The sequence below is a fragment of the Tursiops truncatus genome, chromosome 18, assembly GCF_011762595.2.
Source record: "Tursiops truncatus isolate mTurTru1 chromosome 18, mTurTru1.mat.Y, whole genome shotgun sequence".
Lineage (NCBI taxonomy): Eukaryota > Metazoa > Chordata > Mammalia > Artiodactyla > Delphinidae > Tursiops > Tursiops truncatus.
Genome location: NC_047051.1, coordinates 21170123 through 21191485, shown reverse-complemented (window position 1 = coordinate 21191485; position 21363 = coordinate 21170123). Strand labels below are relative to the sequence as shown.

Genomic DNA, 21363 nt, shown 5'->3' with positions numbered 1-21363 from the left:
CTTTGGTACACTACTATCGTCTAAACTGTAGACCTTATTTGGATATCTATATTTTATTCTATAGTTCTCCCTTTTCTGACCCAAGATCCAATCCAGGCTCCCACATTGCATCTACTTGTCATGTCTCCCTCATTCCCAAAATGTAACATTTCCTCGGTCTTTCCTTGTCTTTTATGACTTCGACACTTTTTTTTTTGACTTTGACACTTTTGAAGAGTACTCGTGAATTGTTTTGTAGGATGTCCATCAATTTGAATTTGTTTGATGTTTTCTCATAATTAGAATGTGGTTTTGCATTTCTGGCAAGAATATCACAGAAGAAATATTGTGTGCTTCTTGATATATCATACTAGGAGTTTCATGGTGATGATGCTGACCTTGATCATTTGGTTAAGGGGGGATGTCTTCCAGGTTTCTCCACTGTAAAGTTAACAGCCACCCTCCCCTCCCCCCATTAATAAATACCTTGGAGAGATGCCATGCAAATTTCTGTTTCTCCTCAGACTTTCACCCACTAATTTTAGCATCCATCCTTAGATTTTGCCTGCTATAGTCATTACTGTAGTATCCTTAATGATTTCTTTCCCCTCATTCTTTCTAAATTTATTGATTGGAATTCTTCAGTAAGGTGGAGTTGTCTCTTCTCCCCTATTTATTTATTCAGTCATTTATTTATATCAGTATGGACTCATGGGTATTTATTCTACAGGTTATGACCCAATACAATCATTATTTATTTTGTTGTTGAAATCTACAACATGATTTAAATGGCAGAACAGTATTCCAATTACACGTCTGTGCCATGAATTATTGATCCAGTTCTTCAATGTTGGACGTTCAGGTGGTTATTTGATACTATTTATGATGTCTGATATATATAAATCTTTGAGTTTTTATGTGTTTTCATAAATTAGATTTCTAACAGCGGAATTATTGATGTTTGAAAAGTTGTGAAAACTGGCAACATGTCAACACGGAAATCAGTCCACACACCTAACCCAGACTACCAGGCTGTGAGCAGAAAGAAGCAGCAGATGCCGCGGCTCACGAAGGCCCCTGCCGGCAGGGTCACTGAACACAGTTGTCAGTAACAATATTAACAATAAAGTTATTGATGTTGAGGAAGGGACTTCTGGTAGGGGCATGTCTATTTCCGTTAGGGCCTATATCCTTCGCCCTCTCTGTTTACATCCCAACCGGAAATACTTGTACCCCGTTTAAAGCCACGTCAGTCCTGGCCTCAGTCCCGCCCACGCGGGGGGAAGCGTTTCCGGGGTCAGGGTATTCCGGTTCGCCCCGCCCCGCCGCCGGTGCAGTGCTGGAAGACCCGGTTCTCCCGGAAGTGCCCCGGACATCTCTCTGTCGGGGTTCCCACCTCCCCCCTGCTGCTGCGGGCCGCTGGGGCGGCGGCAATGGCGGAGGCGGCGCTGCTACTGCAGCCGGAGGCGGCGGCGGAGCGGGACGCTCGGGAGAAGCTCGCTCTTTGGGATGGGAGACCGGACACGACAGCGCCACTGACCGACCGGCAGACGGACTCGGTGCTGGAGTTGAAGGCGGCGGCCGAGGACCTGCCCGTACCCGCCGAGGTGAGGTGACGGGCGGGAGCTGGGCTGGGCTACTCCGCGGGCGCGCCGGCGGACCCCGACCTTGCAGACCCTTGGCCAGGGTCTGTCCTCTCCTCCCCATCACAGTGTCGGCTCCGGTGGGAGAGGCCCCTCACCTTCCCGGACTGTCAGGCCTTACGTTGTCCCAGACCGCCGACTCTCCCCTCCGGCGTGGGGACGGCTGCGGGGGCGTCCAGCGGCTGCTGGCCGCCGGCACCCAGCCCGCCCCTGCGGCGTGGGGCGGTTGTTCGGGAGCCTTGCCCCGGGCATCTTGCCCCGGGTGTCCCTGGTGTTAGCGAGGCATAGTCCTGCTGCCCACCCTCTCCCGGAAGGGGAAGACACTGAACCCGAAGTGCTTTACTTCAGCACAGCCTCCTGTTGGTATTTGTTTACCACCTTAATGAATAGCCCAGCTTCCTTTTTCCATAGGGGCCCTTGGGGAGACCAAAGTTGATTCCGGGTGACAGCTTCATTCATCGCACATTGAGCAATGAACTCTCGATCAAGTGCAGGTTGTGGGAGATCCGGTTTATATTTGACTTATAGCAAAGCAATAAAAATTTTTCTTTGAAAGCTGGGTCAGTACATTATTAGATAATGTTTTAGTGTCAACGTTTTTAATCCTAATTGCCATTGGGATATTATCCCTGATACTGCTTGTGTGATTCAATTCAATTAGTTATAATAGCAAGAAGTACATTTTATGAGTAGTCAGATGTTTGACAGACTTCTTCTTGTTTTGAGGGCTAGGTTTAGGCGGTTATTATTTTATTAGCACTGATGGTTACTTTTGATGTTGGAAGCATTCTCTTTACACGGTTGTGTCCAAAGGCAGACTGAGTTTAGAGACTTAAACTTTTTCTGCCCTCACACTTAAGAGGTTAAGAACTTTGGTTTGAAAGTTCTCGCCACTTTTCGCCGTTGCACACTCTGCCATAAAGTACAGGTGTTCTTTCTTGGGTTTCTCTGTCCACCTCTAGGATTCTGTGCTGGAAGTGTGTTTGAAATAAATGAGGAAGCAGTTGGAAATTTGTTTTGGCGTGGCTATCAGAGTCTTTTATGCTCTGGGCAATAGAAGTTGTTTGCTCTATAAATATTTCAGTCTGTTTATAATTGATTTGGCCTCTCACCAAAGCAAGGTGCTTGGGCATCACAGTACCTGTGGTGAATGTATTCCATAAGCAAAGTAACCCATTTTATTTTTAATGTCTTGGGCCATAAAATATTACTATTCCCACTGAGCATGAAGGAAAGGGTTTGGAGTGAAGTAAAAGAGATCTCTTCATTTTCACCCCATTATTTGATATTTATGCAACATAATACCTACCATTAGCCCCATGCAGTCATTTAACATATATTATGTGCCTACCTGGGGCTAGGAATGGGGGAACAGAAAGATAAAAACAAGATTCCTAGCCTGAAGGAGCTGACATAATTATGGTGATTATGAGCATGTGAAAAAGAACAAAGAAGGTAAGTTCAGACAGTCATCCAGGATATAAGGAAAATCAAACAGGATGGTATGACACCAGGGAATGAGGTGTGCCCTTTTAGATAAAGAGGGAAGGCCTTTCTAAGAAAGTAACCACCTAAGGCAAGAGCTCATGATGGAAAACAAGAAGCCAGTCTTGCAAAGACTAGAGAAATAACCTTCCAGCTGGAGGAAAAAGCAGTGCAAAGCCCTGGGTAGGGGATGAGCTTGCCAAGTTCAAGGGTTCAGTGAAGGTCTTCTGGTACATGCAGCCTTGGCATTGGATTGCTGTGAGAATGAAATACCAGCCTGTTATTTATCCATCCTGGAATCTTTGAGGGGGAATTTCTCATTGCTCTTCAGCTTTCGACAGCCCTCTTTTTCCTTTATATGTCTGGTGGGAAGACTTTGGAATTGAATTTTTTATCCGTTACCACTCTTTTAACACTGGCACTGAGAAAGAATGCCTCAATTTTTATTTGGTCTGACCAAAATAAAAACCTGTAAAGGGTTTTCTGTAGTGTTTCACAATTTTCAGGAGATAAGTTACATCCTGAGCAACTGGAACTGGGCAAGTTAGTTGAATAGCAAGAGGCCAGCTACCTCTGAGCAAATATCATGAAGCTGTTTATAGCTTTCCTTTTTATTTAGGAGAACTAGCCTTATATACCTTTTTATCTGGTGTTAGATAAGAAAATTTGCAGTAGAATATTAAGTAGACTGGTTTCTTGTAGCCAGGGCAAATTTTTTTAGTAGTGAGGGCCTTTTTCTTTCTGCTGAGTTTAGTAATTCTTGATAAAATGCTGAGATAATTTATCCTGAAATTTACCTGTAATTTAGTGTTACAGTTGTTGTTTTCCTAAAGTTTGTGTGGCCTTAGACATGCTACTTAACTTCTCTGAACCTGTTTTCTTCTTTATAAAATGGGGATTATAATAGTACTTGCGTCACAGGGAGTTGTGAGAACTAAATGAAGTATATAAAGTGCACACAGCAAGCTACCTGCCAGTATTATATTATTCATGTGCTTTTCTCCCCAAATGATTATTACCTTAAAAGAATAGATTAGAATGTTACGACGCTGAGCTGGTACTGTGTAGGTGTCACTCAGACCAAAGGTAAGAAAAGAAGAGGTTAGGTGCCTGGAGGAAGGTTCTGAGACTCCATCTATACCTCTTCAATGATTTGCTCCAAACAGAGTAGGTAACGTCAGGTTTCATTTAGGGAATGAATTTATTAGATTGATTACAGAAGTGATTTTCTCCAACCCAGAACTGTGCAAGAAGTAAAGTTTGGGAGAGAAAGGTATATTTGCTTGTTTTTTCCTGGAGCTGCTCAGCTGGTCAGGCAAGGCTTGATAGTTTATTGTAGTTAGTATTTAATATGTTAGTGTCCCCATTTGTGTAAGCTGTACAGTAGCTATCCAGGACCAACCAGGAGCCTAGGTCTCTGCTCTTCTCTTTCTGGTGGTAAATGTCTGCTCCATCTGGAAGCCAGGACAGTGCGAGTAAGCCAGAGGTATTCAGTCAACATCTCTTCAGGAGTGAAAGAGTAGTCAGAACAGGAAAGTTTGTGACACCAGCACACCCTTTTTTTAAAATAGTTCTACCATTTATATTATATTATTTTATTTTTTTAACATCTTTATTGGAGTATAATTGCTTTACAATGGTGTGTTAGTTTCTGCTGTATAACACAGTGAATCAGCTGTGCATAAACATGTATCCCCATATCCCCTCCCTTTTGTGTCTCCCTATCCCACCCCTCTAGGTGGTCACAAAGCACCGAGCTGATCTCCCTGCAACACACCCTTCTTGATTTGCCATTCTCTTCCAGGTGCTTTGAGAAAAGAAGACAGCTGGGCAAATGTACCTAATGGGGGCATCTTCTCATAAGCTTTTATTTTTTTACTTTTTTTTTTTTTTTTATTCTGGCTCCGCTGAGTGGCTTGCGGGATCTCATTTCTCCGACCAGGAATTAAACCCAGGCCATGGCAGTGAAAGCACCGAGTCCTAACCACTAGACCACCAGGGAACTCCCTCATAAGCTTTTAAAAAGCAGCTTAAAAAAATTATTTATTCATTTTGGCTGTGCCAGGTCTTAGTTGTGGCATGCGAACTTCTTGGTTGTGGTATGTGAACTCTTAGTTGTGGCATGCATGTGGGATTTAGTTCCCCGACCAGGGATCGAACCCAGGCCCCCTGCATTGGGAGCTCGGAGTCTTACCCACTGGACCACCAGGGAAGTCCCCTGATTTCTGATAAGTCTGCTTTAATTCTTATTTTTGTTCCCCTGTATATAATGTATCTTTTTCTCTCTGACTGCCTTAAGGTTTTCTCTATGACTTTTGATTTTCTCTCTGAGTTTGAATGTGATGTGTCTAGGGGTGGTGTGTGTGTGTGCACACGCACACATGCATGTGCATTCTGCTTGGGATTTTCTGAGTTCAGAATTGTAGCATTGTGTCTTTCATTATTTTTGGAAACTTCTCAACTATTATCTCTTTAAATATTTCTTCTACCCTGTTCTCTCTCTCTCTTCTTATTTTGAGATTCAGATTACACATATATTAGATCATTTTATACCATCCCACAGTTCTTGGATGTTGTGTTCAGTTTTTATTTGTCCACTCTGTTTCTTCTTTATGTTTAATTTTGGGTGATTTTTATTGACCTGTCTTCAAGTTCACTGATTCTTTCCTTAGCTGTGTTGAGTGTACTGATGAGTCTATGGCAGGTATTCTTCACCTGTTACAATAATGGTTATTTCCAGCATTTCTGTTGGACATGTATAGTTTTTATCTTTCTGCTTAACTTCTGCATCTGTTCATTCATTTTATTTATATTTCATACCAGAGCCTTTGACATATTAGTCACAGTTATATAGTTCCAATATCCAGATCATCTCTTGAGTCTGGCTCTGTTGAGTGCTTCGTTTCTTGACAATGAGTTGGGTTATTTTCCTTGCTGTTTAATGTAACTTTTGGTCAAATACTGTACGTTGTATGCAGGACATTTGAGAATGAGGGAAATAGCGTGAATGCCTGGAAATGAATACACTTACTCTGTTAGGTCATTAGTGTGGAGGTTTGGGTTAGTGGGCTAGATTTGTGTTTTGTTTTTGTTCTGGTTGCCTTTAGTTTACCACTGGCTTCAGACTTCTCTTTCATTACTTTTTGCCTAGCATTGGGGCTGGGCTACTGCAGAGTCTTCTTAACCTTCCTTCTCAACCCTCAGCTTTTGGTGTGCTGTGCGCCTGTGTCTCAGAGGGTGTCTGTGCTCTTGCCCCTCCCACAGGAGAGCATTGCTGGCGCTCTATAGCCTGGTGGTGGTAGGTGGGAGTTTTCTATCATCTGCGTCCAGTCTCAGTCTTAGGCAGGCCTTTGCCCCTGGGACTCAGGGGTGGAGTTTCTTACTGACTCTGCCCTCCTCCGGCAGTAGGAGACCTCTGATGTTCTGGGTCTTGGGTTCCTTCTTGCCTCTCCTCCAGGGGTAATGGTTGTTTTCTTTTCCCTTTCCCCAGCTGTAGTGTGTTCTCCCCTGTGCCCTAGGGTTGATAGCGCTTGCTGCCCTTTTTTCAGTGTCTTAAGATTTTGTTCCACTGGGGAGAAGGGTCTGGATGGGGCTTTGTGCCCCACTTTCCCCAGGCCCCTCCTCTTCTAAGCCTGCACCACCAGTCCTCATTCTTTCTCATGAGCACCTGGTGGAGGTCCGTGAAGACCATGTGAGTGGGTGCAAATTCCCCTTGTGTCTGTGACTTCCAAGCATTCTGTACTCACCCGTCCTGTACCATTTAGTAATTTGAAAGAAATTTTAGCCTAATTCTTACCTACTTGTGTGGCATTTGTCATCTCTTTTTCCATAATCTGCCACGGTAAGCCCGTGCTCTCACTCTGTCTCTGCCTGGAGATACCCATCTTTTTTAGATTTTAAGCTACTTAGTTACTCTGGAACCTCAACTCTCTGATGGCTTCAAGAACCTGATTTTGTAGACTATTTTTCTTTTTCTTATTATTAAGGTGCAAGCAACACTCTGTCTAGCATTCTTTTAGCCTAGTCTCCACGTGCTTTCTGGTGTATTTTTCAAATCTGTACCTGATCCATGTCTCTCTCCCTTTTCCTCCTTAGGTATCAGGTAAACAGTGCTGATAGAATTATGTGTTTGAATTTTGTCATTATCTGTTCATATATAACTAAATTTTACTACTAATAAACTATAATTTTGTAAAGGTAACTTAGACGATTCTGTTCCCAAGAAGCAGTATAGATTCTGATTTGTAAATTTACTTACTGTAAAAAGGGAACCCTCCTACACTGTTGATGGGAATGTAAATTGGTGCAGACACTATGCAAAACAGTATGGGGGTTCCTTAAAAGACTAAAAATAGAGTTACCATTTGATCCAACAATCCCACTCCTGGGCATGTATCAGGAGAAAACTCTACTTTGAAAAGATACATGCATCCCAACTTTCAGAGCAGCTCTATTTACAATAGCCAAGACATGGAAGCAACCTAAGTGTCCATCGACAGAGGAATGGATAAAGAAGATGTGGCACATATATACAATTACTCAGCCATAAAAAAGAACAAAATAATTCCATTTGCAGCAACATGGATGGACCTAGAGATTATCATACTAAGTCAGTCAGACAGAGAAAGAGAAATATCATATGATATCACTTATATGTGGAATCTAAAAAGTGGTACAAATACTTATTTACAAAACAGAAACAGACTCACAGACATAGAAAACAAACTTATGGTTACCAAAGGTGAAAGTGGGGGAGGGATAAATAAGGAGTTTGGGACTAATAGGTACAAACTACTATATATAAAATAGATAAACAACAAGGATTTACTGTGTAGCACAGGGAACTATATTCAATATCTTGTAATAACCTATAATGGAAAAGAATCTGAAAAAGAATATATATATATATATATATATATACACACACATATTTCTGAATCACTTTGCTGTACACAAGAAACTAACACAACATTGTAAATCAACTATACTTCAATAAAAATAAATAAATTAAAAGAAACAAATTTACTTTGTTACTGCTAATAAGTAGGAATAGTAATATGATAAATAGAAGCGGCTCCGGTTGATCGTGTGTATTATTTGGCAGGCATTACGCTAAACACACGTAGCATTGTCTCCGAGGAGACAGCTTGTTGTTGGTAACTCGCACAGAGCGTGAGCAGGTAGGCTTAGCTCAGCTCAGCTTCCTCTGTCCTCAGAACCTCTGGTGGCAGCACACAGTTGCTGGTGACACGTTAGAGTCAAGATAGATTCTCATCAGATTTCAGAAACTTAATTCTTCCTGCCCAACAGTCCTTTTCTCTTCAGGGATTGTGTCACCATTCAGGAAGAGTTTATGTTGAACAATGATGCCCTTAGTAAGACGTATCTCTGTACATCCAGGACCCTCCTGGGAGAAAGCAGATTGAGGACCTTTCTGAACACTTTTTTTCTGTCTGCAGCTTCCCAGTGGTCCAAGGAGCCTGTTTTCTTACACCTGTGTTTTCTTCATTTCACAATGGCCTCATGATACAGATAATGTAATTCCTGTTTTACAGAGAAGAAATAGAGATTTAGAAGCATTATGTGATTTGCCCATTGTAACACGCTTATTAAGTGAGCAGGGTTCAAACCAGGCCGCACTGTGATGTGCTTTACTGCGCCCGAAGGTGCAGCCCCACTTTAACCCAGACACAAAACTCCCTCCCTCCCTCGCTTCCTTCCTTCCTTCCTTCCTTCCTCCCTCCCTCCCTCCCTCCCTCCCTCCCTCCCTCTCTCCCTTCCCTCCGTCCCTCCCTTCCTCTTTCTCTCTCTCCCCTCTCCTTTCTTCCTTCCTCCCTCCCTCCCTCCCTCCCTTCCTCCCTTCCTCCCTCCTTCCCTCCCTCCCTCCCTTCCTCTTTCTCTCTCTCCCCCCTCCTTTCTTCCTTCCTTTCTTTCTTTCTTTCTTTTTCTCTTTCTTTCTCTCTCTCTTTTTGTGTGTCTCTCTCTTTCTTTTTGATGCCGCACTGCTCCCAGAATCTTAGTTCCCAGACCAGGGATCAAACCTGGGCCCACAGCAGTGAAAGCACTGACTCCTAACCACTGGACTGCCAGGGAATTCCCTCCCCCCATATTTAAAGTGTTGTATTTCTAAGTTAATGATGGTGCATTTTGCATCTAGCTTATTTTATTTTACCTTTGAAGAGAAAATACTGTCTTCAGCTGAAATTTCTGTATCTAGAAAAATAGACAGGAGGCAATTTCCTAAGGCCTTGGATTAAGGTCTTTTATTGCTGGACCTTAGATGTCATGCCTTAAGGGCATAAACTGGGATTGAAACGAAATAATTCCACCCTTTTACCTTCCCCAGCATTCACACTCCCTTTCTTTTAAGTCCAAAAACAGCTTGTCTGTATGACCCTAGGTAAATGAACACCTGGAATAGCTTTAGTAATGGCAAACTAGACAGTATTGTAGGTCTGATGGCCTCAAGGTGAGCTCTTCTGAAGCTGATGGGAAATTCTGAAATTCTTTCTTTTCAGTTGTAATTTCAGAATTTGTCAGCAAGAAGACGTGGGTGAAGTGTGGCAACAGTGTAGAAATAGTAGAAGGGGATATAGTTGTTGGTAGTTGATTCTTGGGTACGATTTGTTTTCTGTTTTCTATTAATGAGGTGAGGCTTTTGTGTTGATAATGGAGAGGGCCGGCTACTTTCATTAGCGTGCAGGTTTTGCCTTTGCCTTGGTGCTAGTTCCCAAGAAGTTCCAGTAGGAAAAGGTGTGTGGATTAGTACAGATTCACCACCAGTTTTCAAAAGGTAACTCAAAAACCATACTTTGCAAATGGTTGGGTATTGGTGTCAAGTTTATATTTTGAGACCAGCATTTAATATAGAGAGAACCTGGTTCTAAGTGTTAGTATCATATGGCGCTTGTTAACATCAGACGATTTAACAGAAAACATTTCTTTCTCTTTCAAAACACCTGAGGTGGAATATCAATCTTGAGTTAAGTTTAGAGAATTTTCAAGTTATTTGAATATCTTTGTGGCTCTTTTTTTTTCAAGCTCCCAATTGAAGACTTGTGCAATTTAACATCCCAGTCGCTGCCCATTGCACAGACTTCGGTAGTGCCTGAATCTACAGAAGACATTCTCTTGAAGGGATTCACCTCCTTAGAAATGGAAGAAGAAAGAATTGAAACTGCACAGCAGGTGAATGGCAGCATTATTTCTAAGGATATTTGATTGTTTTAAATGTCTCAAGACAGAGGTCCTAATTAAAAGTTGTGAACATTTGAAACTGTAGTTAAAGTCTTTCTAGGACATCTTTTTTTTGGGGGTGGGGCGGGGGGAGCTGGAGAAAGAAGGATCTATTACTTGCACCAAGTAAGGAGAACACCAGTGATCTTTCCCAAAGCTGTTTCTATTTCTAGAACATTTTTGATTTTGTGTTAGTTGTGGTTATTTCTTAAGTGTTTTAAATGAACCTGTTGCCCAGTTTTATTTGCAGTACAGATAAAAATATGCTATTCCAAGTTTGGATAGACTATTAGATTTATTAAGGTTTTGATATCTTATGCCCTTTAGACCTTCTCCCAGTACGTGTCTGTGTTAATGTGTCCCCCAACATGCATGTGCGTTGACACATGCACACATGCAGACCCCCCAACCGCACCCCTCACTGCTTGCTGCTAGGTAATTTCTTCCTTAAAAACCTCAATATGCTCTTTAGATGAACGCTTATAGTTATTTTTCTGAAATTTAGCATGTGAAATCTCTTGGTTTTTGCTTATTCCCAACTATAAACTTAAACGTACAATAGTTTCTTCTGCTGCTTCCTCTGTCTCATCTTTCTGTCCTCTTAAGAATCAAAGCTGAGGAAGGACCTACTGTACAGTACAGAGAACTATACTCAATATTTTGTAATGACCTATAAGGGAAAAGAATCTGAAAAAGAACAGATATACACACACACACACACACACACACACTCACACACACACATAAAACTGAATCACTTTGCCATACACCTGAAACTAACACAACACTGTACATCAACCATACTTCAATTAAAAAAAAAGAAGAATCAGAGCTAAGGCATTTACCAAGTGAAACATAAAGCAAATGTGCTGAATTGCATATACACTAAGTCAGGGGTCCCCAACCCCCGGGCCATGGACCGGTAGTGGTCCGTGACCTGTTAGGAACCAGGCTGCACAGCAGGAAGTGAGCAGCGGGCGAGTGAAGCCTCATCTGTATTTACAGCCGCTCCCCATCGCTCACATTACCGCCTGAGCTCCACCTCCTGTCAGCATTATGGTGAGTTGTATAATTATTGCATTATATATTACAATGTAATAGTAATAGAAATAAAGTGCACAGTACATGTAATGCACTTGAATCATCCCAAAACCATCCCCCCCTGCCCCCCACTGGGTCCATGGAAAAATTGTCTTCCATGAAACCGGGCCCTGGTGCCAAAAAGGTTGGGGACCTCTGCACTAAGTCAAGAGAGGCAGTGCTGCAAAGTGATGAAGAGCTCTAGCTCTAGAGTTAGACCAACCTGGATCTGAAGGTCACCTCTATCACTTACCATCTTTGTGAGCTTAGGCAAATTACTTATCTTCTCAGATCTCTGTTTCCTAATGTGTAAAACAAAGATAATTATATACTTATAGGACTTTTATGAGAATTAAATTAGATAATGCATGTAAATGCAGTGTGTACCAGGCACACAATCAGTGTTCAGGAAACGAAAGCCAAGGTACTTGGCAAGAGTAGTATCTTGAGAGAATAAAGTATACCTTTGACTTCGAATCCCACTTGAGAATTATAGAAGATAATCTTGCACCATGTCTGTGAATTTACTTGGACTATTTGAAAAAAAAGAAAAAGATCTTCTGGATTAAATTTTCACTTGCATATCTCTCATTAAATTAAAAAAAGATCTAATACATTGTTATAATTTACATACAATAAAATGTACTCATTTTAAGTATACAACTTGATGGTAGGACCAGAATTCAAACCCAGGTTTGGCCGATGCAAAAGCTATGTTTTTAAACCACTCCTTTATATTATTTCTGAGCTTATGTTCTCACAATTATTATTAGATAACATTAATATTTACCCAGAGCCCTATGTTACCTACTCAAATTTGGCAAACTAGCAGGTAGGCATTAGCTTCTTAGGAAGAAATGTTTATTTCTACATATTATCGTGTTAATACTCTTTCTTATTTAACTCTGAAAATGGCCCGTGTTTTTAAGATACTTTGCTTTTCCTGGAATGTAGACACTGACCATGCAATTAAATTGTCATCTCCTGGCTTACAGCTATAAATGTCTGAGCCCCAAACAGTAAGACTTAGTGTCTACCCTTTTGACTTGCTGTTTAGCATGTAACCACTTTTCATTTTGTCTGTTTTAGTTTTGTTGACAACATAATACCCTATTTTTCCAGTTTTTCTCATGGTTTGCAAAGCTACAAACTCAGATGGATCAGGATGAAGGAACTAAATATAGGTATGTGGCTCTTATATTTGTTGGCTGTCCTAATTCTTAGATCATCTTAAGCATTTCGTTATCTGTGCCTTTAAACAAAATTAAGGTACAAAGAAAACTTGAACAGCAACATTTTCTTTAAGAATAGCTAGAAAGGATGTGGGCAATTCCAACTGGTACTGGAAGTTGTGTGATTTTAAAAAAAGTCACATTGTAATGAATAGGTTAGGAGGGGCAGAGGTTGATTTTAGATAACTCTAGAAAGGCTTGGAATCAAGTGGGAGTTTTGTCAGGAACTCTAAGAGGTGTTTGCTGCCTTTCTTTAGAGGGAGAGACCCAAGAGACTTTAGGGATGGCCAACTAGGCAGGGTGTGAACTATGTTGTTTTGTTTGTGTATATTGACGGCGTGGGGGAAGTGACTGTACTGTTTCTAGCTGATTTGGGGACCGTGGGTTGAACATTTATATTCATTTAACATTAATTAAGTGACTACTATTGCTAGGCATTGTGTTAGGCACTTTGATGTATGATTCCATTTAATCTTCATAGCAGCTCTATAAGGAAAGGTGTTATTATTCCCATTTTACAAATGAGTAAACAGAGGCCTGGAACTATTAAATACTTGCCTAATGTCATGGAGACTTGGGCAGAGCTGGGACTTGGACTCAGGTCTTCCAATTCCAAGTCCAAAATTCTTTCCATGACATCACACCATCTCTCAAAGGCAGACATGACCTGAAGGATGGACCTACTTGTTACCTTGGCATGGGCCTGGTGTCCCAGTCTTTGAAAGTTGAGCCCATGATTTACTGCCCTACATGTGAAAAGCCAGTTTATGGCTTTAAGGCTGATTCCTTTTATTGCTCATAGTTTCAATCATTTTCCTTCTTAAGTACTGAAACAGTTTGTGACAGTTTTTGCTATATTTCTGAATATAATAAACTTTTTGAATAGGTCAGACTTCCCTTCTGAAATGCAAGCATTTGGAGGAAAACGAGACCTTGTTGTTTATTGTCTGTGCTTATTGGGGGAAAATATTATTGCCAATCCCCTTTTGGTTCTGTTTTCTAGACAGATGAGGGATTACTTGTCTGGGTTTCAGGAGCAGTGTGATGCTATATTGAATGATGTCAACAATGCTCTTCAGCATCTGGAATCATTGCAGAAACAGTATCTTTTTGTGTCCAATAAGACAGGAACCCTACATGAAGCCTGTGAACAGCTCCTGAAAGAGCAGGTAATTTGGAGTAGGAGAGGGTGTCAGTGACTGACTATGTTTAATATTTTATTTTTAAATAAATGAATACAATTTAATTCTAATTTCCTTTATTTCTCCAAGTATATTTTGAACAGTTCTCTGTATGAGGCCCTGTGCTAAGTATGCAAATTATTACCTTGACAGCCTGCTTTTAAGCTTATGTCAGCAGAGGCACGGGCAAGCTTTCGTATGTTTTGAGCTGTTAGGTCTCAGTACAGTTTCAGAGTGAAGAGGGTATATTCACATTTGCGACACTTTTCTTTTTTTTTTTTGGCTGTGCTGCGCGGCTTGCGGGATCTTAGCTCCCGACCAGGGATTGAACCCAGTCCTTGGCACTGAAAGCGCTGAGCCCTAACCACTGGACCATTAGGGAATTCCCTATTGACACTTTTCAAACAAGGCATAGTCATTATACTAATGGTGGGGTTTATGAAAAGATGAACAGATCTAGGTTGCACTTAAACTTGTGACTTAAAGATAGAATATTTAAGTTACTATACTTATCTCAGAATTTTATCTATGTATATTTTGTATGTTTTTAAAAAGGTAATCATCTGTTATTTTATAAAAAGATATGTAATTTACTGTAATAATCATTGCTTATTTTAGCCCATGACTGCAGAAATCTTTGGGCATTATTCTGAAATCATATATCTAATATAAACCTGTATGTCTAGTATAAATCTCCTCGATGTAATTTTGAGACTGGAGTGTTGATTCTTATGTTCTCATAATAATTGATTTTTCTCTTTTAAAAAATTCAAGTCGGAACTTGTTGATCTGGCTGAAAACATTCAACAAAAGCTTTCCTATTTTAATGAATTGGAAACTATTAACACAGTAAGCATTGTTCTTTATTTTTTCTAGAATTAGTGGCTTTATTTTATATTTCCCATTCTGAGTATAATCTTTAACCTTATAAATCGGCTTGAGTGATATTTTAACTTAATAGTTTGCTTGTTGTTAAGATATTCCTGTTTGTGAGTGATGGACATACCATTACCAGTTCAGATTTCCAAATATGATTTAAATAATAGTTCTTCTTAAATTGTATTTTTGCTATTAAAATCTCTTTGTTGGTTAACTCTTAATAGTATCATATTTGTAAGCTGTGAAGGTTATAAGAAGAAATATTCCATTTTAAATCTTGCTATGGTTGTACTTCTATAATAGTAATTAAAACACTTCTTAAACTAATCTCATGTTTAGTTTGAGGAAGAGTATAGTCCTCATAATGGATTCTTGGATCCCAAAGAGGTAGTCACAGTAAAGACTTCTGTGTAAATTATATTTCTCTGTATTCTGGCTCATAAATTAATCATAATAACTGCATATAAATCATGTTATTAAAATTATTAAATCTAAATTATTATAGTTTACGAAAGAGTTAGAAATAAAACCAGTAGCCAGTTAACAGTGGAATGCAATGGGAAATATAAATCATTGCCAAACTATTTGTATATCAAGATAAGAAATAATTGGGTCATTTTACTTATCTTTTGTATATATTATATAGGTTTATATATTTTACTATTTATCATTTAATCTATTATATTAAATATTAACTCATGTTTATATTATATATTACCTTATATTAGTACTACTTGTATATGTTTATTTATATTTTACTTTCAGTATGACTGCTGAACATGGTAACTGGTAGTTAATCTTTTAACCTTGAGAAGGTCGCCAGTGTTTGGAAGTGGAAAATTTATGTTGTAAAGTGCTAGAAAGTGGGAAATCTAGGTACATGATGTATTATTTTAATATAACATTGTGCAATGGAGTATAAAATGTTTGCTAATTCGTGAAGAGCCCCATTAAAGGTCATTAGGAGTAAACTGAATTCAATCCATATTCTTTTAAATTTGTCCTTTCTTTATTGCATTGTTACACATGGGCTGCATTTGAGTATATTTGGTGACTCTTAAAGCGTTAAAATTTTTTTTCCCTTAAAGAAATTGAATTCTCCCACGCTGTCTGTGAATAGTGAAGGATTTATACCAATGCTGGCCAAGTTAGATGACTGTATTACATACATATCATCTCATGTAAGTCATGGTATTTCTGTGTGTTTTAAAGAAATCTTAACATCCCTATTATATCATTTCTTATGCAGTAAACTAATTATTTCTTTCTGTAATATACTTGAAGAAAAACTATAGTAAATTCTTAGTCATTGTCAGTAGTGATGTAAAAAATGCTTTCAGCTGCTGCAGCAACCCCTGGAATAGAAAAAGCGGCTGGTTGACACAACTTTATCCCATCTAAAAGGACTAGTGATTTTTAGACTGTTGACTTAACTGTTTTGCTAGATAGATACTTCCTTGGAAACAAAAAGTATTACTTGAGGGGGGGGAAATAAAAGGACACGTCCCTTGGTTTAATCACCATCTCTTTCTGCCCTCCAAGGATTTATAGCTGTATTTATTTCACCCAACTCCTTTTCTTTTCTTAGTTGGGCCTCACATATTAGCCTTGAGGTCTGTGGGGTACTGAAAATATATTTTGCTAAAAGCTGCAAATATTTATTGAGCCCTTGCTTTGTGCCAGGCACAGGGAATTTGGCTATGACCAAGACAGTCATAGTATTTGTCTTCAAGGAGCTTACAGTCTACATAAGATCTTCTTTTGAACTTTCTGTATAGCTTTACATAAAGGACAGGTTGGTTTTCATTAAAAGTTTGCTTCATTTTTGTAAATCTTTCCCTTTCCTTTACAGCCAAATTTTAAAGATTATCCTGTATATTTACTGAAGTTTAAGCAGTGTCTTTCTAAAGCTTTGCACCTCATGAAGACATATACAGTGAACACACTACAGAACCTCACAAGTCAGTTATTAAAAAGGGTGAGTTAACTGGTGAGGTGATTTTTGTTTTTGTTTTTTTTAATTCATTTATTTTCCATAATGTTAGTCTGAGATTAGTATCTAGTAACTCCAATTTTTTTTTTTACCTTTTGTTAAATAAATACGTGTTGCAATTTTATTTATAATAAGAAAAAATGCCTGTATTATATATGTCTGTCACAGTCTTATTTTCAAAGAATATATAACAGTGTGAGAAATATCCAGTACTATATGATAAATAATAAAATAAGATGCAAACTATTTCTCACTTTAACTTTTTCTTTTCCTATCTTTTTAAAGAAAATATTAGGAGGAAATACACCAAAATAATAAAAGTGGTTCTGTCTGAGTGGTAGAATTACATATGATAGATAATTTGAATTTCTTTCTTTACAAATGATGGATAATTTAATTTACTGTATTTAGCAAATGTATTTTTATTGAATGCCTTCTAAATGCTTGGCATTGTACTAAGAACTGTACAGTAGTGAAAGGAGCTAACAAGGTCCCTGCCCTAATGGAGCTTATGTTCAGGAGAAATAATCAGTAAAGAAGGAAAAAGACAAATTAATCAATTACAGATTTTAGTAGATGCGAGGTGGAAAATTAGCAGCGTGTTAGGTTAGAAAATAAGAGTGGAGCTAGATCAGATGGTCACTGAGCACATTTCTTTCCTAAGAAAATAAAACCTGAAAGATAATTTATTTTATTTTTTCAGCCTACTTTCTAAAGAATATGGACTATCTTGAGCTTTTAGTTCAAAGCTGCTGAGTTTTGTATTGCATTTTACCGTTCACGTTGCTCTTAGCTGACATAACAGACTATATAATTTTTCTATTTTGCAAAATTTTATTTTAGGAAACTGATGCCTGATAAGTACTAGTACCTACTGTGTGTTAGTGCTTTATAACTGAGCTGTGGAAAACCTTTGTGCATATGTGTTATCACTATGTAATGGATGCATGAATCTCAGAGAGGCTAAGTAATTTGACCGAAGTCCTACACTCAGAAAGTGACTGAGTATGAATCTGAGTTCAGTCTTTTTACCACCAAAATTCATGTAACATAGCATAAATTTTAATTATAAAGTAGAGAGAGATGACAGCTCCACATAATTATTTCTCATGTGTAGCAATAATAGTATTTAATCTTTCTCTCTGTAAGCTTTTGGTTGGTATATAGGCCAAGCAGTAGCCATATGAAATGGTTTGTGTTATATTTTCTGAATAATTATTTGTTCGCTAATTTTCTTCCTTGCCTATCCTCCCCCATGTTTCTTTAGGATCCTTCATCTGTACCTAATGCAGACAATGCCTTCACATTATTTTATGTGAAATTTCGAGCTGCTGCCCCCAAAGTCAGAGTAAGTCTATTGACATAAATAAGATAATGCTATGAAATTTATTTAGCCAGCCCTTTTGAAACGCTAATGTATGTTAGGTCCTTTGTTTATACCAGGAAAATGAACCTGAATGAAAGATAGGCTTTGTCCTTCCACATTATAGCAGTGTATGTTGAGGTCCTTTAAGCCCACAGAGGAGGAAACACCTAGCTGTTCCTGGAATGCTCAGGGAAGGTTTCCAGTTGAAGATGATACTTGAGCTTAAAAAAAACGTAGATTTATAGCAGACTTGAGGGGATTGATAAGGATATTTTATACAGAGAGAGCAGCATGTATAGAGAAAGTTGTGGAGACATAAAAGACTTGTATTTTGGGAGGACCTCATTTAAGACTGGAACACAAGACTTTCAGTAGGGTGTGATAGGAAAGAAGAAAGGAAAGATGGCAAAGACCATCTCACAGAGGATGTTGCATGTCATGCTAATTCAGGAAAAGTAGAGAGCCAGTGCAATATTTTAAATCAGTGTAATCCCAGATACAGCTCAATGGTTAAGAATCCGCCTGCTAATGCAGGAGACACGGGTTTGAGCCCTGGTCCAGGAAGATCCTACATGCCTCGGAGCAACTAAGCCCATACGCCACAACTACTGAGCCTGCGCTCTAGAGCCCGCAAGCCACAACTGCTGAGCCCGTGTGCCACAACTACTGAAGCCCGTGTACCTAGAGCCTGTGCTCCCAGCAAAAGAAGCCACCGCAATGAGAAGCCCGTGCACCTCAACGAAGAGTAGACCCCGCTCGCTGCAACTAGAAGAAAGCCTATGCACAGCAACGAGACCCAGCTCAGCCAGAAAGAAATTAAATAAATAAAAATTTTTAAAAATCTTTAAAAAAGAAAAGCAGATTGCAAAGCTGAATATATAGTATAATTCCAGTTTTGTTTAAAAAGAAAAATGTAGTAACTGTGCATACAAAAACTGAAAGAAAATATTCTGAAATACTGTGATTAATTTTTTTGTGTTTTAGGTGATTTTCATGTTTCAACTTTTCTGTAGTCACAGATTTTCTAATATGAGCTTGTGTTACTATTATAATCAGAAAGCAATTGAAAATATAACTAAAACAGATGGAGTTAGTGGACTTTTCTTTATTCCAGACTCTCATCGAACAAATAGAACAACGATCTGAAAAAATACCTGAGTGAGTACCCACAGGTTCTTCAATTTCCAAAGTACCTTCCTTGAAGTGCTATTTTGCCAAGTCTGTTACATCCCTGATATTTTCTGAGCAATTACCTTGCACGCTGTACACGACTTTTCTTGTAGCACACAGCTCAGTTTGGGGAGCAAGGTCACAGACCTGACTTGGTGAGTTTGTAAGGCATCTTTTTCCCATATAGCAGGATTTCCTTCTCATTTAGGTAGATGTAACATCACTACTTGTGGAAGATAAATCTGTCTTTAAAAGATAAAGGTTATGGTAGTTCATTATGATTTGTTTTTTCTTTATATACATAAATATTTCTAGTATTTAATGTGGGCAAATGAGCAGTAACCATATAGCTTTGGAGGTTTGGCAACCTATTTTGGGATTTAAGATTGGATTTAATTTACATATCTGAAATCAGAAGTTTATACAGTACTCCAATCTCATTTGCTTTTCATCAGATACCAACAACTGCTAAATGACATCCACCAGTGTTACCTTGATCAGCGGGAACTCCTTTTGGGCCCTAGTATTACTTGTACTGTAACAGAGTTAACCAGCCAGAATAACAGAGACCACTGTGCCTTGGTGAGTTTCTGCCTGTTGTGGTTTAATGTTAAACCTTCTTTTGAGCTGTTATGATACCCTAGAAACTATACTTGGGTAAATAAGTTTTGGTCCCCATATCAACAAACTTACATAATGTTTCTTTCTGTTATGACAAATTTAGTTTAGTAATTAGCATTCAATTTGGCAAAATATTCTCATTTTGATTGATTTTTTGAAGTATGAAGATTCACAAATCAGTATTGTTTTTTGAAAGATGAAGTTTCAAAGTTTCTGGATTTATGTAGACAAATTAATCTTAGCTTTTGCTGCAGAAGTGCTTTTTTGTTTAGTGTGATTTTAAGTCAGATTATAGAAAAAAAATAAAGATTATTTTTTTAAATACTTTTCAACTAGAAGAGTAATTTTCATTGTCAAAAGCTTAGAAAGCATAAAGAAGAAAATAAAAATCATCGATAGTTCCACTGTGCAGAAAACCATTTTCTGTTCTTCAGGGAGTTTTTTTATGAATTATATATGCATAGTCTCTTTGTAAATGAAATGTTGGCTTTATTTCATAAATGCTGGAGTTGTTGTGTGTCTCTAACTGTAGATGGTGTGTGTTTGTTTCCCGCAGATTCGCAGTGGCTGTGCCTTTATGGTTCATGTATGCCAGGATGAGCACCAACTTTATAACGAATTTTTTACAAAACCAACATCAAAATTAGAGTAGGTGGTACACGGAATCTAACTCTTGTTTTTAAGATTTAATTCGCTAATGGCTGTAATGGCTTATTATAGGAGTATTCTAAAGTTAACTATGGAGTGTTTTAACTTTTGTGGGTATGTGAACAGAATATTGTTGGATGGGACAGTGGTTATTTATTTTGAAATAAATGTGCAGCTTAAAGGCCAACATGCTTTCATATTGTTTATAATTATGGAGACAATAAGTTATGATAGTAAGAATCCTGTATAGGGAACTCTCTTGGTATCTAGATCCCTTTATCTACACTAAGTGTAATAATTCCTTCTATTTAAAAAATTCTATGATTCTAACTAATGAAGGACACTTAAAAACGTAGATACTATTTAAAATCCTTTTCCTTATTTTTCTCAAAGTGTCTTTCAAACCCACTGTCAGTCACTTTTGGGTTCTTCATATTGGTGGTTTTGACTGTTAAAAAATTCCAAGATTATGACTCTTGTAAAGGGGAAGAGACAAATATATCTTAACGGTTTTGATGGAATACTATATATAGAAGAGTACTGTTGACAATATAAAGAGTATAGACAGCCTAATGTTTTTCTTTTCAAATGTTTAAAATTGTCAAAATACTTGGTGTATGTCCAGAATATTTTGAGTTTTGTTTATCTAAGTCTGTAAGTATTCAAGAGTTTTGAACCTATCTTTCCTGGGGAAAATGTCACCATTTGATTCATAGTGGTATAGGTTATAAAAGGAAAATTAAGTCTACTGAAATATTTTTTATTGTATTTGAAAGGACATACACAAAATTATTGCTAACATAAGTACAAGTTGTAATAAATTGACACTCGGCTGGGGCCAGCTAATTGT

General features: G+C 38.5%; 2 protein-coding genes across 4 annotated transcripts in view; both read left to right on the top strand.

Annotated features, from left to right (window-relative positions):
* Positions 1-1085, top strand: part of SLC25A30 (solute carrier family 25 member 30) — a 43985-nt gene extending 42900 nt beyond the window's left edge. The window contains exon 9 of the mRNA XM_073795213.1: positions 915-1085. Within this exon, the coding sequence (XP_073651314.1) occupies positions 915-944 (30 nt within the window). The 3' untranslated portion in view covers positions 945-1085. The remainder of the gene's footprint in view (positions 1-914) is intronic.
* A 174-nt stretch (positions 1086-1259) lies between these two features.
* The window catches only part of COG3 (component of oligomeric golgi complex 3), a 57245-nt gene continuing 37141 nt past the window's right edge, over positions 1260-21363 (top strand). For 2 of the 3 annotated variants that reach the window (XM_019936536.3, XM_019936537.3), the window contains exons 1-11: positions 1260-1586; positions 10149-10295; positions 12546-12607; positions 13659-13824; positions 14611-14685; positions 15804-15896; positions 16568-16693; positions 17976-18056; positions 19189-19232; positions 19700-19826; positions 20422-20513. In XM_019936536.3, coding sequence (XP_019792095.1) covers positions 1413-1586; positions 10149-10295; positions 12546-12607; positions 13659-13824; positions 14611-14685; positions 15804-15896; positions 16568-16693; positions 17976-18056; positions 19189-19232; positions 19700-19826; positions 20422-20513 — 1187 coding nt within the window. In that variant the 5' untranslated portion in view covers positions 1260-1412. Of the gene's footprint in view, positions 1587-10148; positions 10296-11348; positions 11403-12545; positions 12608-13658; positions 13825-14610; positions 14686-15803; positions 15897-16567; positions 16694-17975; positions 18057-19188; positions 19233-19699; positions 19827-20421; positions 20514-21363 lie in introns of those variants that run through there. The other variant, XM_073795212.1, reaches the window with a different exon arrangement.